Source organism: Salvelinus fontinalis, chromosome 21 (assembly GCF_029448725.1).
Source record: "Salvelinus fontinalis isolate EN_2023a chromosome 21, ASM2944872v1, whole genome shotgun sequence".
Classification (NCBI taxonomy): domain Eukaryota; kingdom Metazoa; phylum Chordata; class Actinopteri; order Salmoniformes; family Salmonidae; genus Salvelinus; species Salvelinus fontinalis.
Window position 1 is genome coordinate 19,856,813 of NC_074685.1, and position 16,253 is coordinate 19,873,065.

Sequence of the window (16,253 nt, forward strand, 5' to 3'; positions counted from 1 at the left end):
TTTTGAGTATTGGTGTGTGTTTGTCGGTGTGCACGCCTATCTGCGTTTCAACCGGTGAGTTTGTATGCATCTGCCTCAGCGTGCTCATTTGAGGCCTCGTCCTTTGTCTGTTTTGTCCTTTACCTAATCTATTGCGCTCTGATTCCATTTAATTACCAATCGCACAGATGATATATCACTTGAGTAGAACAGCATTTCGTCCTTCTAGATATCAAAGCCAATCTGGATGAAACAGCTTGATATTATGAGGCTTTTCTGATGCAGGTTTTTAAATTGGAAGTCATAGCACCCCTTCCATTTCGCCTAGTCTCCCCTGTCCCCAGCTACCCCACAGCTGTCAGGCATTCATTGCCTTTGTACTGTAGTCCGTGAACTGTTCTCTTTAAGACTTTTTCTCCTGCTCATGCTGTGCAGAGCTGACACCCCTGAGGGTTCTGCATGTGTCTGCTCTTGCGCTGACAGTTCCTCTTGAGTTGTTGTTCAACTCAGACTGTCTCTTCTATGTCTGCAGTGTACCAAGAGCTGTGCCAAGTGTATGCTTGATGTATTACTGACAGAGAGAGAATGTGCAGTGCTCACTGTGTCACCTGCAGGTCCTATATAACTGTGTTTATGTTCTCCAGGCTCAGGTTGAAGCTGAGAGAGAGCATGAGGGAGCGGTCCACCTGTTAGAGGTAAGTGGACATGGAGGTCCAGTGGGCAAAGTGAGGATGGCTTCCGTGGCTGTTTTCAAAATGGTTGTTAATTGACTGATACATGTGTTTTTGTTTGTGTATGCAAGACACATTGATGCATAAGGAAAATACCTTGTTTTAAATCCACCAAATCCGTATTGCCTTTCATGAAAAGCTAGAGTTTTGAGGTAAGCCTGGTTAATCCCAGGTGATACTCTATACTGTATTTGTATTGCTTTTGGAGGCTTTTGTTGAGTGGGGAGCTAAGCACTGATGAGCATGGAATACCCAGAGAATTGCGTCCGCAAAACCTCAACCTGCCCATAACTCTTTCTTTTACTACTCAGTTAGACCGCTGAACTCTGCCGTTGCTCAGGCTAGGTTCAGAAGCTCTTATCCCAGCCACGGCACTAATGGCTCTGGAGAAACCTCTTTTACAGAAAAATCAACAGGAGTTCAGGGGGCAACCATCCAGATGATGAAATATCTACAGTGCAGAGGAGCTGCATTAGGGCTGGCACTGTGCACAGAGAACTCAGTTAACCCAGAGAGGAGATGGCTCTAAGATGAACTAGGCATAATGTTCATTTCCATAATTTCTAGTTTTCAGCACTGTCTTGGTTATGATTTGGGGTGTTTTCTTTTAGAATATTCATTGTACATGATATTCCCCATAGGGGACTCATCGTACCTACTTGTTTTGTAATGGTTCTCTTTTCAAATTTATTGACATGATTTTGCATGGATTACTGTATTACATACGCATTGATTGCATACGGTGTAACAGCTTGATTTGGGTGTTTGTTTTCTTTCATCTTTATTCAATGTCATTGTGTGTTTCTATGTGTTTCTTCTGTGTCTGAACAGAACCACTTGGACAGAATGCAGATAACTATGTTTCCCACCCTGAAACATCTAGTTACACAGTGTTCATCATCTCCATGGTCACTTCCTTCCTATAGCCTTTAAAACGTCTCAGTGAATCACTTGAGTTCTAATTTACATCAGTGCATATATTTATGGTAATTAGGCAATCATACATATGTTAATATTGAACTAGATTGAATTATATTAGTTGAACAGAGCCTGTGTTGGTACTGGATCACACTATAGATCCTCTTCTGCCCCCTCTGTACAGCAGTCCAAAATTGTGTCCCAAATGGCACCCTATTCCCTATATAGTGCACTACTTGTGACCAGGAACTTTAGGGCTCTGGTCAAAGGTAGTGCACTGTATGGTAGTAGTACACTATATGGGGAATAGAGTGCCATTTGGTACACCTCCCAGATGTTCTGTAACATCAAAACACATTTAATTTTCCTTGTTTCCATTTGAAAACGATGGCTGTTCATTCATCCTCAGTTATTGTATCTCAGCCCAACTTGCAGCCCAGTGTTCTGACTCTGAAACATCTAGTTTTATTGCTGGGTAAAACCAACTTTCCCCTTGGCTAGGACCCTGGCTTGTCTTTTCTCTTACCCAACCAACAATGGGGTTTGAGCCTTCTAGCTTTCAGAGAAAACCCAACAGTTGTTAAACTCAAGGCTCTAATCATCTTCTCGGAGCTGCATAGATAATGTTTTTAATGTACATACTTTTATAAGCCTCTTAACTCTTCACAGAGCTTGGCTTTGGTTATCAAAGTGTATCAGTGTTGCACAGCCTCTTCTTCCATATACTGTACATTGATTACTTGGCAGGCAGTGTTTTTGATATGAAATGGCTCTTTTGGGATCACGTGCCGTAATTGGTCCGGCTTGCGATCTGCAGTACCAGATAAGGATTTAAGCCATTTATTAGTTGAACTCATAGTCATGTAGAGGTATATTACGTACATGTTATTAACATAAAACATGCATTACTTTGTAATAGATCCCTTGTGGCTCAGTTGATAGAGCATGGCGCTTGCAACGCCAGGGTTGTGGGTTTGATTCCTACGGGGGACCAGTATGAAAATGTATGTAAGTTGCTCTGGATAAGAGCGTCTGATAAATGACTAAAATATAAATGTAATACAGTGTTTCCCCTTCTAAAGATTTGCTACATAGGAACACAGAAACATTCCTTCAATTGATTGATTCTGTCTCTCTCTCTCCTCCCCTCTATATCACATCCTTGTCCACGGAAGGCCAAGGTTCGCGACCTGGAGCAGAAATGCAGGTCACAGACTAAACAGTTTGGCCAGTTGTCCAAGAGCCTGGAAGATTTCCGTCTGGAGGCGGATACTGTGGACATCTTCAGCACTGAGCCTTTCTCCAAACAAAAAATTCCCCTTTCCCTGGAAAATAAACTCTCCCAAATCCTCAACGGACTGGCAGTGCAGGCAGGGAAAGGTGAGAGCTCCCAACCCTGCCCTCTGTAAGAACATTGTGCAGTCAGAAGACATACATATGAAGCAGAAAAGAGCCTAGCCTTAGAGAGTCATAGTACATGCATCATATCTGGCATTTGTTTCAAACTGTGTATCTCATCAATCAAGACCAGCGGACGGTTCTGAAAGTCTATGTACACACTCTTGTTTGTGCTCCAGATGAGGCTCTATCTGTCATTATGCGTGGGTAATTAATTAATTCAAAATGGAACAAGACAGTAATTTAATCTAGTTATAACAACAGTGACCTTTACTAGAAGCCGGCTGGAGTGACGTTGGGAGAGTGGCAGATAGAGAAGGTAAATTGGCAGCTAAACTGGCTGGTGTGAGTCAGAGTAAGGTCCTGCTTCTCTCTCAGCCCATCTCAACGGTAGGCTACAAGGCAAATCTGGACCACTGTGGAAATGGGCGAAATGCTGCTATATTCATGATCAATAACACAGCTCATTGATCAGAGGGTTGATATATGACATCTGCTAATGAGAGCCAACACATTAGTATTCTAACCCCACATACTGTAACCTGCCAGCTAATACATACAGCAGAATCAGCAATACAGATACCATAGATTAGAAGGTTCTGAGATGCTGCTCTAGATATCCTCTACTGTCACTTTACTGCAGTGAAAATGCTACTGTATGGTTGTAATCTGGTGGTAGGATGAAAGAAATCCAACCACCAATAATTGTATATTTTGGTCTAAAATGTGAAATGACCTAGGTTTGGTGTTGTGTAGGGGTGTGTCGACGAGAACTCTGTGATGGGTGTGTCCTGGTCCCTGTCAGCTGTGTCGTTCGAGAGTGTTAAACATCAGGGAAATGCATTGCAGATGCGTCAGGCAGAAAGAGCACAGCCAGGTCCTGGCCATATACTGTAGAGTGTTTGCTGTGTACTCCCCTGAACAGGAAATCAATAGCTGTACCATGAATGAAAGCAGAAGGAATGACAGATGCTCTTTATTTGGTGTGGAAATAAATGTTTCCCAGGCAATGAGAGCTCGGCAAACGCTCCGCTGATATCGAAGTTCCTCCGCCCACTGCAGATCGGAGACAGAGACAGGCCAGAGCTGCTATCTGTCAATCCCACCACCGTGACAACGAGCTGCCCCAGCAGCCCACAACGGGTGACCCCCTCAGAGGTGGGTAACGCCCCTCTTCTCTTCTCATTCAGAGACAGTCTCAAGGCCAAATCATGAGGGTGCTTTATCTCTGCTCTTACCAAGAGATGGGCTATTCGTGGAACAGCTGTATAATAGCACATGACAGCACTCAGCTGAGCTATAGCTGTAAAACCTATGGGTTTAGCAGCGGACAGAAACTATGATTGCTCCTCTGCCCCTGTGTTCCTGCAGATGGAGGATGAGGTCAGCCCTGCGCCCCGGTCCAAGCCTCGCTACACTGGCACAGTCCGTCTCTGCACCGCACGCTACAGGTGGGACTGTTCAATCTGTCACACAACACCTGGGACAGCTGGATCAGATAGGGCTCTGGTCCAGGGCGTTATGTCAGTGTGAGCAAGCCGCACGTTACACCCTGGACCAGAGTTAGATCACCAAGTACATCAACCTGCAAATCGGAAGCACTCTTTTCTCCATAAAAAAAATATTGTAGAATATCTTGTGGTCAGGAGCACATCAATATGTTGAACTCCCCCTCCTCTCTCTTGTTGTGTAGTTACAACCCTTACGATGGGCCAAACGAGCACCCAGAGGCAGAGCTCCCCCTGGTGGCTGGGAAGTACCTGTACGTGTACGGCACTATGGACGACGACGGTTTCTACCAAGGTGAGAGTGAATCCAGGGCAACTACTTTGACTTTGCTGCTAACTTCTTTGTTGAGAAAAAATGTACTTACTCCAACTGTGATATGTGTTTGTCTCACCTAGCTATCTTAAGATGAATGCACTGACTAAGTCGCTCTGGATAAGAGCATCTGCTAAATGGCTAAAATGTAAATGTAGTACTACACACATTCCACACACACACACTCTTCACCACTGGCATCAGTTTCAACAGGGCCCACGTCATATCTAATCTCATTAGATTTATGAAGGCTTTTTCATCCATGGCTACGCTAATCCTCCTAGCATCCCTGGCCCAGACTTCAGCCTGCATCAGCAGCTCTGGTGAGTCATCACTTGCAGCCATGGGCGGTGGTGTTGGTGGTGGTGGGTGAGAATGCCTAGATTTAGCCTAGCTACTGCCTGCCTGGCTGGCTGGCTGCACGGAGGAGGAAATGGTTTGTATTTACCACAGGGATACTGATGCTCAGACCAAGCTGTTGTCAAGATGCAGCCTGAGCCATGTAGCTCGACGGCTAATCCAGCAAGGCTCTGATTAATCACAGACATATCCCTCTGCAGACAGAGAGCTAGGGCCTCCCAGCCTCACTACTGTACTGACTGGAATGATGAGATCGAGAGGGAGAGGACAGTCAGGATCTCTTTGAAAAGCAAGTACAGTACTGATGAGAGAAAGAGGTTGGTGGTCACTAAGTCACTAAAGTGAATTGGGTGCCATATCAGACACACCCTTAGTTCCATCCACTGTGCAGGAATAGGTTTTTAACCCCCCGTACTTCCTGGAGAAAGTGATGATGGCATCATAGCCCTATCCTTCCTTCTCTGTCAGATCTGAGAGAACAGTCCCTACCATGAGGACCAGCACCACAGAGCACACTTGCATTGAGTCACGAGGGCTCTCGTTATTATTTTCCTTGCTATTTGTTCACTGATGAGATGGCCTATTTTTAGCTGATGTTAACATTTGCAGCAGGCATCATTAAAGGCTTGAGCGTGCCATAGATTCCCCCTGAGACGGCCGTGTGTGAATGGTATCTATCATCAGGCTACTGTGTGTCAGAACAGAACAGGGTTCCTGGAAGGTGTTACTGTGTCTGACTGAATAATCGCTCAATTAAATCTTCATAGCCATAAAATCCTGGGTGATACTACATGTTACTCCCAACAAAAATATCCATATTCTGCTCAACTCTTTTGATCCCTTCTTTACATACCACATTTCCATATAGATATTAATTCCTTTATACATTCTAAAGGTCCTTTTTCATGGAATTGTTTGGAATAACGTGTTTGGGGACAAGATTTGTAGAGGAATTTGCAGAAGAGAGATGGTTGTGGGTTTGTATTTTGTTGATAATAAAGAAAACATCTCTCTCTGTCTGTCTCTGTGTGCTCCAGGTGAGCTGCTGGACGGCCAGCGAGGGCTGGTCCCGTCCAACTTTGTGGAGTTTGTCCAAGACAAGGAGAAACCATCCATTCAACTAGGGGACGGAGAGGAGGACCTGGGCTCTCTGGACCATATCACCCTTGTCCTGATGGGGGTGGATGGAGGGGCCCCTCGGGATGGGCTACTGGGTTCCAGCAACCCCCTGGGCCCCTGCAGCAATGGCACAGGGCCCCTGGACCCTGAGGATCTGGTCGATGACATTGTGCCTTACCCCCGGAGGATCACCCTGATCAAGCAGTTGGCCCGTAGCGTCATTGTGGCCTGGGAGCCCCCCATGGTGCCCCTGGGATGGGGAAAAATCAGCTGCTACAACGTGCTGGTGGATGGAGAGGTGCGTGCCAGCATACCCTACGGCGACAGGACCAAGTCGTTGTTGGAGAAGCTGGATCTGGACACGTATACGCACCGCGTGTCCGTGCAGAGTGTGACAGACAGGGGACTGTCGGACGAGCTGCGCTGCACCCTGATGGTGGGAGCCAACGTGGTGGTGGCGCCGTATGGACTGCGTGTGGATGACATCCTGCGTAACTCAGCCGAGCTCTCATGGTTGCCCAGCAACAGTAACTATGGGCACACAGTGTTCCTGGACGGGGCGGAGCATGCAATGGTGAAGCCGGGGAGGTACAGGCTGCGCTTTGTTAACCTCAAGGCCATGACGGTATACAAGGTGAGGGTGGTGGCCCGGCCACACCAGGTGCCATGGCAACTGCTCATGGAACAGAGGGAGAAGAAGGAGGCTGCTGTGGAGTTCTGTACACAAGCTGCTGGTGAGGCTGGTTTGATTTTTTCTTAAGTCTAAGTGTTTTATGTTGTCCATGTACATATATTTGTTTATATGTCATCCATAATGTTTTCTAGAAAGTTTGGATAAACGTCCATAGATATATAGATGACTCACGTCCTTACGCGTGCTATGTATGTCTGTTATGTTTTGTCCAGGTCCAGGACCATATTCCAGATCAGGTCAGAATGAAGACCAGTTGGGTTATGGTGGTTATGGGAAAAGTAGGAAGTAGCTTTTGATTGGCATGTGCAACTGACACATCGAATGAAAACAAGCTAACAGCACTTTAAAACCTAGGAAACTAATATGAGTAACTTCCTCAGCTTTTCCCTCCCTTTTGCTCAATGCTAATATACCTCATAGATTAAAGTTATGTCTCAAATGGCACCATATTCCTTATATAGTGCACTACCAGAGCCCTGGTCAAAGGTAGTTGACTATATAGGGAATGGGGTTCCATGTGGGATGCAACCTAAATCTGCTGAAGTAACTCTCTCCCACTCTATCCTTCACTGAAATGACCACATCAGTATCTGTGTGCATTTCCCTCTGCCTGAGCTGTGACATCACTGCGATGTCCTGCATGGTGTACCTAGTGAACCAGGAAAGAACAGGCTGTACTCTTTCAACCCACACTGACGCCTTTCACACACAAGAGACACACAGACACATGCACACATAGACAGACACACACACACACATACAAACATAGACAGACTATACAGATGGACGCACACACACACACACGCACACACACACACACACACACACACACACACACACACACACACACACACACACACACACACACACACACACACACACACACACACACCTCCCTCTGTTCCTTTTAGCCTTCTACTTTCACTTTTTCATCATACAATATATTGCTAGAACATTCCAAATTGCTTTTAAATACTATATTGATAAATACATATCCGTTTGAGTGTGGTTAGACTGATTACAAAGCTAAAGAGTTGGATGTTAATCAGATAACATGTTTCATGCATTTAGGATTCACTCTTAAAATAATCCCCCCAAAATTGCCTGGATATTACATAACATTTACATCGTGATTCCTTAGGTCTATGCAACCAACATTGGAAAAGGGAATGGGGATTTCTGTATCACGTAATTTCACAACAAAAAAGAGATAGGATGAAACAAGTAACAGCACTCATGAATGCTCCACTCACCTCCACTCCCTCACCGTTTGTGTGTAAAACCTATGTAGATAGTATCTAACGTGTCACCCCCCCTCCAGGCCCCCCATTACCACCTCAGGAGGTGCAGGTGCAGTGTGGCCAGGCACCAGGGGTCATGCAGGTGCACTGGAAGCCCCCTATCCTCTCACCCAGTGGAACCTCCAATGGAGCCAGCGTCATCGGATATGCAGTCTGCACTAAAGGACAAAAGGTGAGTCAGTAACTGTGTGCCAAAGGACAGAAGGTGAGGAAGCGTATACCCCAAGTGACAGTGAAGTATGTGAGAGTGAGTGAACTACAGAGTGTTAAAGTATGTGATATGTGTGTGTAATTGTGTCATTACATCACCGCTGGCTTTTGTGCTCAGCAGTGCTACCTAGACAGCTCTCACTGTCAGTGCTAGTATTCTCTATATACAAGGGCCTGTGAAAACCCTAGAAAGCACTCTCACTCCCTCTGCTGGTGAACATTAATTATGGACATCCTCCCTTTGTAGAGTTGCACAGGGTCTGTATTAGGCAAACTGTCTATACTAGTGGACGTTGCTCTGAATTTAAGAGCAATGCAGTTGAAAAGCAGTTGAAAGGAATGCAACAATGAACTGAATGTCAACTGTGTCCAACCCGTGGTGTGTGTATTGTGTTTCCTGTCAGATAGCGGAGGTGTTGTACCCTCTGGCTGACTATGTAACAGTGGAGCTGACCAGGATCCAGTGTCTGGAGGCCAGGGAGGTCATCGTCAGGACGTTATCAGCACAGGGAGAGTCCCAGGACTCCCATGTTGCCCCGATTCCAAACAACCTACTGTTGCCGCCTCCTCACCCTGCCCCTGTGCCCCCTCAGCAACCACACGCAGGGCCCCCTCCACCTCACTCCCACGCCCCCCCACCCCACCTCCAATCACCTCACCTCCTCCACCCCCAACTACCCCCGCCTCACCTCCAGCCTCCCTCACCCCTGCCTCACAGACAACCCTTCCCTAACCACAATCCTCAAACCCAGCCACACCTCCAACCCCTGCCCCCTCATCTTGTTCTCCAGCCTCACCGACAGCCTCAACCCGCTCACCCTGGTGGTCCTCCACAGCCCTTGCACCTCCAGCCTCATCCTCCGCATACAATTCCCCAGCACCGCCTACCCCTGCTGCCCCACCCACCCCCCCAGCTCCACCAGAGACCAGTAAGTGCCAGAGACCTGGAAGCCAAAGAGCAGGTGGTCCAGCATGGGGGCGTCCCAAGCCAGCCCTGGGACCCTACCCGCTCCCCCTCCGCCCAGCCTCCTCCTGCCCCCATGTACGGGCACACCCTGGAGGCGCCCCTTTCTGCCAACCACCGCTCGCCCTCCCCCCAGAGGATCCTGCCACAGCCCAGGGGCACCCCCATCCCAGACCAAATGGCCAAAGCCATCGCCCGCGAGGCAGCACAGAGGGTGGCTGCAGAGAGTGGCAGAGTGAGTCATTCATACATAAAGCCAATCAATGTAGCCCTGGTTAAAGCTCTAGTCTGATCATTTGTTTGTTGAAGTTACAAATATCTGCCTATGGATTGTGTTAGATGGAGAGGAGAGTCGTCTACAATGATCAGGGCCAGGCCTTCCACCAACAGAACTCAGATGAGGAAGAGGAGGATGAGGAAGGGTATGGTCACGGCCGCAGGAGACAGGGGGCCTCAGTAGATGAATTCCTCAGAGGGTCCGAGCTGGGCAGGCCGGTAAAGACAAAATTAAATAGGGTACATATTCACATCCAATGGCTTTGCCCAGGTGCTGGATATCCTAGTATGATTTCACACATTTATGTGTGTGTGTGTGTGTGTGTGTGTGTGTGTGTGTGTGTGCGTGCGTGCGTGCGTGCGTGTGTGTCAGGCCCACTACAGCCACAGTGAGGAGTACCACAGTGATAGCAGCCGGGGCTCTGACCTTTCTGACATCATGGAAGAGGATGAGGAGGAGCTCTACTCTGAAATGCAGCTGGAGGAGGGACGACGACGCAACTCCCACAATGCACTCAAGGTAGGAATACCACTCATGTAGTCTCTCATCAAAGCTTAACATTGAAATGTTAAATATTAAAATCGAGTAAACTGATTTGGTTCTGATTACCACTTGTACAATGGAAAAAATCAAGTACGCAAACCCCTTTATCACAGTTGGATGATATGGCCCCTGTGTCCAGCCATGTGTCTACATTAGAATACTTCCTCGATCTTGTTTGATTGTTTGACCTTTTATTTGTAGCAATAGTCATTGGAAGTCATTTTGCTAGATTTTTTTATGTGTCATCTTTTTAAGATTGGTAACACCCCCTCTGGGGGTCGGCTGGATCGGGAGACGGGGAGAAGAATGCCCCGGGATGGTCCGCAGCCCCAGAGACACCCTCTTATGGTGCCCTCCATTGGTCAGTCGGGTCACATTACCCCAGAGAAGATTATTGTTTTTGTGCATTGATGTTCTCTGTGCCCTAGTAGATGTTCTGCTTCCTGTTTTAATCCTCCATGAGCTTCTCTGTGTACAGATCACCTCTGTGTCTTTGAACCATGCTCATGCCTTCACAGTACTGACAGCTTACTTATAGACATCAGTCAATGTACAGTATTATCAGCTACTAGAACGTTCCCTGGCTGCTACGGTGACAAGGTACACAAACACGTATTTCACCATAACAAATGTAGCTGAATATTTCAATTATTAAGAACTGCTTTTGAGCTCTCTGTTTATGGCCAGCAATATGTTAAGATTATCAAAGGTTATGCCAGGAAGAGACCTCCGAACCAACCAACCAATGAGTAGCATTCGCGCTTTAACCACCAACGTCTGATTGGTGTTTCCTGTAGAGATAACCACAGAGAGTAACAGTGATGGGAACCTCTCCCCCGTCACGGAAGATGTTTACTATGGCAGTGTAGCATGGCACAGGACGTGGTCGTCCCGCCGACGCCCCACAGGCATCATGCCTTCCTATAATGGTACGTGCTGTGGTTTATCCCTCGCTCCTTCACCAAAGCACAGCCAAAAGCCACCAACGCTAGGCGAGAGAAGAGTAGTGATGCCAACGACTACCTTAATATGTCTCAGAACGCCTAGCATGATCCACTGCAATGCACCAAAATGGCAGCTTGCTGAGCCACACTGGGCCAAAGATGGCCGCCCACTGTTGCGGATTGGAATGACTGCTGCTCAAATTATGCTTCTCCCCTCCCTCCCTTGCACTGAACTCCATCAGATGCCTGCTAAACCCCTCCCCCTCTCAATTTAACCCCACCCACCACACCTTTACTGGGGTTACTATGCATGACTGGGTGGAAGGAGTCAGGGTTATTGAAGAATTATATAGCATCGCTGTCCTTGCTGAAAACTCAATAATTGTTACAGAAAGTTCTACTAAAATGGTCCCATTACATCTTACATAGAAATACATATTTATCAGTTTCTTTGGGTTTCATATGTTCACTATGCTGATGGCCTGATTTATTTTATCGTTTCTAAGCAAGGAGTCAACTAAAGGACAGACAGAGTTTTCTTTGGACAAACTGTAGGCCCACTGTACTTTAGTGGAGCCTAATACGATAGTCAGATCAGTACCACTACGTCAGGGTTCAGCAGTATGCATGTTTAACTCAGAGTCTTGTAGTATATGTGCTCCTTTCTGTGTGTGTGTGTGTGTGTGTGTGTGTGTGTGTGTGTGTGTGTGTGTGTGTGTGTGTGTGTGTGTGTGTGTGTGTGTGTGTGTGTGTGTGTGTGTGTGTGTGTGTGTGTGTGTGTGTGTGTGTGTGTGTGTGTGTGTGTGTGTCATAGTGTTTTTGTCAACCATGTTGGTGTAACCCATCACGTCTGGTTTGCTCTCCATTCTCTATCCATCTGTAACCTGGCCATAAGTTCATATGTGGTGTCAAATTGATTTACATTACATTATTACATTATTTACTCTTGTCTCTGTGCTGATACTGGGACCAATTGATGGATTGACAACAGAATTCTGCTTGCACGCTACAAAATGAAGTGTGGTTTCTCTCATGCTATAGATATGAATCCAGAATCAATGTAACATAATGCCATAGACTGTGACCCATTACAACTGTAGTGGATCCTAGTGGACCTATAGTTGAAGTCGGAAGTTTACATACACCTTAGCCAAATACTTTTAAACTCAGTTTTTCACAATTCCTGACATTTAATCCTAGTCAAAATGACAGTCTTAGGTCAGTTAGGATCACCACTTTACTTTAAGAATGTGAAATGTCAGAATAGTAGTAGAGAGAATTATTTCTTTCAACTTTTATTTCTTTCATCACATTCCCAGTGGGTCAGAAGTTTACATACACTCAATTAGTATTTGGTAGCCTTGCCTTTAAAATTGTTTAACTTGGGTCAAATGTTTCAGGTAGCCTTCCACAAGCTTTCCACAATAAGTTGGGTGAATTTTGGCCCATTCCTCCTGACAGAGCTGGTGTAATTGAGTCAGGTGTGTAGGCCTCCTTGCTCACACATGCTTTTTCAGTTCTGCCCAAAAATTTTCTGTAGGATTGAGGTCAGGGCTTTGTGATGGCCACTCCAATACCTTGACTTTGTTGTTCTTAAGCCATTTTGCAACAACTTTAGAAGTATGCTTGGGGTCATTGCCCATTTGAAAGACCCATTTGCGACCAAGCTTTAACTTCCTGACTGATGTCTTGAGATGTTGCTTCAATATATCCACATCATTTTCCTACCTCATGATGCCATTAATTTTGTGAAGTGCACAACACGATGTCGCCAACCCCTGTGCTTCAAAGTTGGGATGGTGTTCTTCGGCTTGCAAGCATCCCCCTTTTTCTTCCAAACATAAAGATGGTCATTATGGCCAAACAGTTCTATTTTTGTTTCATCAGACCAGAGGACATTTCTCCAAAAAGTACGATGTTTGTCCCCATGTGCAGTTGCGAACCGCAGTCTGGATTTTTTTATCGTGGTTTTGGAGCAGTGGCTTCTTCGTTGCTGAGCATCCTTTCAGGTTGTGTCGATATAGGACTCGTTTTACTGTGGATATAGATACTTTTGTACCTGTTTCCTCCAGCATCTTCACAAGGTCCTTTGCTGTTGTTCAGGGATTGATTTGCACTTTTCGCACCAAAGTACGTTCATCTCTAGGAGACAGAACGCGTCTCCTTCCTCAGCAGTATGACGGCTGCATGGTCTCATGGTGTTTATACTTGTGTACTATTGTTTGTACAGATGAACGTGGTACCTTCAGGCATTTGGAAATTGCTCCCAAGGATGAACCAGACTTGTGGAGGTCTACCATTTTTTTTCTGAGGTCTTGGCTGATTTATTTAGATTTTTCCATGACGTCAAGCAAAGAGGCACTGAGTTTGAAGGTAGGCCTTGACATACATCCACAGGTGCACCTCCAATTGACTCAAATGATGTCAGTTAGACTATCAGAAGCTTCTAAAGCCATGACATCATTTTCTGGAATTTTCCATGCTGTTTAAAGGCACAGTCAACTTAGTGTATGTAAACTTCTCTGGAATTTTCCATGCTGTTTAAAGGCACAGTCAACTTAGTGTATGTAAACTTCTGACCCACTGGAATTCTGACACAGTGAGTTATAAGTGAAATAATCTGTCTGTAAACAATTGTTGGAAAAATTACTTGTGTCATGCACAAAGTAGATGTCCTAACTGACTTGCTAAAACTATAGTTTGTTAACAAGAAATGTGTGGAGTGGTTGAAAAACTAGTTTTAATGACTCCAACCTAAGTGTATGTAAACTTCCAACTTCAACTGTATATTGAGATGCCGGTGGATGTGTTCTCTTTCTCGCCCGTGGTTAAGAGGGATACAGGGACAGGGAACGCTGCTCCCCTACTAACTACGATGAGTCAGAACCTGAAGAATCATTCCGTATCTTCGTGGCTCTGTTTGACTACGACCCCCTGTCCATGTCTCCCAACCCGGACGCAGCAGATGAGGAACTGCCCTTTAAAGAGGGCCAGATCATCAGGGTGGGTGTCACACACAGGGCTAGGCCATGCGAGGAGATATATTGTGCTTGTGTTTGAAAACAATGAGGTACAATATAAAACATAATTGAAAATAGACTTGTCCTTCTGCCATCTGTTTCGTTTTGCTCCCAATCACTCTTGTTCCATTTTTCTCTCTCTCCCTCCCCTCTCACTCTCCCTTGCTTTCTGTCTCTCGCTCGCTCGTTCACTCTCACTCTCTCTTTCCAGGTATATGGTGATAAGGACACTGATGGTTTCTACCGAGGGGAGATCAGGGGAGGCAGGATGGGGCTCCTGCCCTGCAACATGGTGTCAGAGATCAGGGCTGAGGATGAGGAGACCATGGACCAGCTCATCAAGCAGGGCTTCCTCCCACTCAACACACCAGTGGATAAAGTTGGAATAGGTAACCACAGAACTATAAGGAGTAGAACAGACATCCTCATTCAAGTCAATGATTCCATAACGGGTGGACTGGTAGCCATTTTGACTGTACCCATTTCATATTTTTCTAGGTAACATACTGGGCAGGGCACACGTATGTTACCTAGAAAAATATTCACTCTATGACACCACATATACATCTGTCACTATATCACCTCCTGTCCTGGCGTGTCCTCTTGTTTCCTCTCACAGGGCAGGACAGACGAGGCCTCTGCCAGCACCAGGCCTCCAGGAGGATGGTGGCCCTCTATGATTATGACCCCAGAGAGAGCTCCCCCAATGTGGACGTGGAGGTATTGACACACACACACACACACACACACACACACACACACACACACACACACACACACACACACACACACACACACACACACTGTACATACACACACACTGTACATACATGTAACTAGATAGACAGACCTTGTAAGGGTATAAATGACGTCTCTGTTTCCTGATAGGCTGAGTTGACTTTCTGTGCTGGTGACATCCTCGCTGTATTTGGAGAGATTGATGAAGACGGGTTCTACTATGTGAGTATGCCTCTTTTCTGGGTTCCGTGATGTTACTAGTAGCATTGTTACATAGGGCAAAGGTTGTAATAGTCAGATGTTTTAGTTCTGCATTTTTAAGAAATACCATTGGCTCAACTGCCTGCTCATACACATAGTATGTCATTTTGCCCAGGAGAGGGCTCTTTCCCTCAGGTTTGACCATCAGAGTTCAATGGGTCTAGCCATGGTTCTCATCCCCAGTGCACCCTCCTCTCCTCTCTCTGCAGGGTGAAATCAATGGCCACCGTGGCCTCGTCCCCTCCAACTTTCTGGAAGAAGTGCCTGACGACGTGGAGGTGTACCTGACGGACACTCCATCCCGCTACGCCCAGGATGAGCCCGCCAACCGGGCCGAGGCTAAAAGGGTACATCGCCGCTCTCAGCGCTAGTCCCTCTGTCCATCCATCCTCTGTCTCTCTTGATTTACGCCTCGCTTCCTCCACTTGCCGTCTGTGTTCTGTGTGTGTGTGTTGTCCGTGTGTGACAGTGGTGACTATACAAACCTTAGCCCCGGCCGGCGAAAGGGACAAACGCAGTCAAACCTTTCTGAAAGTTAGAAAGGAAGAAGCAAAGCCTGATGTGGACAGAGAGATAGAACACTTGAACTGTGCCCGTATGGGGTGGGTGATATTCACAGACCAGTGACATGAGAGAGTGCAGATTTGAAATAGCCTAAAGTCATTCCTACACAGGAATATAGAATGATCATTGGTAACCTCTTTGCACCGAAACACCAAACTCAACTCTGGATCTTGTGTCTATTAATAAGTGCTTTATGAACACCTCTGAAACGTTCCTGATTTCTACCAGTTGTACCCAAATGGACAGAAAGGATTTGAGTAAACTGTAGGGTTGGTAATATAGCAAAGCATGCCTTTTTCAAAAACAAACTCGATACCTTTTATATAATAGTAGACTTTGGCCCAACTGCTGTATTTCCTGGGAGAGGCTTTGTTTCTTTTTGTATACTGCACACACTTCCAAAAATATATA

At 46.2% G+C, this 16,253-nt stretch overlaps 1 protein-coding gene across 6 annotated transcripts in view; it reads left to right on the forward strand.

Annotated features, from left to right (window-relative positions):
* The window catches only part of LOC129818382 (RIMS-binding protein 2-like), an 80,653-nt gene that overhangs the window by 60,356 nt on the left and 4,044 nt on the right, over window positions 1-16,253 (forward strand). For 3 of the 6 annotated variants that reach the window (XM_055874214.1, XM_055874212.1, XM_055874213.1), the window contains exons 5-21: window positions 624-674; window positions 2,804-3,008; window positions 4,033-4,184; window positions 4,398-4,477; window positions 4,720-4,829; window positions 6,245-7,060; window positions 7,233-7,256; window positions 8,342-8,493; window positions 8,936-9,730; window positions 9,835-10,011; window positions 10,145-10,291; window positions 10,571-10,676; window positions 14,093-14,262; window positions 14,491-14,668; window positions 14,899-14,999; window positions 15,168-15,239; window positions 15,488-15,625. In XM_055874214.1, coding sequence (XP_055730189.1) covers window positions 624-674; window positions 2,804-3,008; window positions 4,033-4,184; window positions 4,398-4,477; window positions 4,720-4,829; window positions 6,245-7,060; window positions 7,233-7,256; window positions 8,342-8,493; window positions 8,936-9,730; window positions 9,835-10,011; window positions 10,145-10,291; window positions 10,571-10,676; window positions 14,093-14,262; window positions 14,491-14,668; window positions 14,899-14,999; window positions 15,168-15,239; window positions 15,488-15,625 — 3,474 coding nt within the window. The remainder of the gene's footprint in view (window positions 1-623; window positions 675-2,803; window positions 3,009-4,032; window positions 4,185-4,397; window positions 4,478-4,719; window positions 4,830-6,244; window positions 7,061-7,232; window positions 7,257-8,341; window positions 8,494-8,935; window positions 9,731-9,834; window positions 10,012-10,144; window positions 10,292-10,570; window positions 10,677-14,092; window positions 14,263-14,490; window positions 14,669-14,898; window positions 15,000-15,167; window positions 15,240-15,487; window positions 15,626-16,253) is intronic. The other 3 variants (XM_055874215.1, XM_055874216.1, XM_055874217.1) reach the window with 3 other exon arrangements.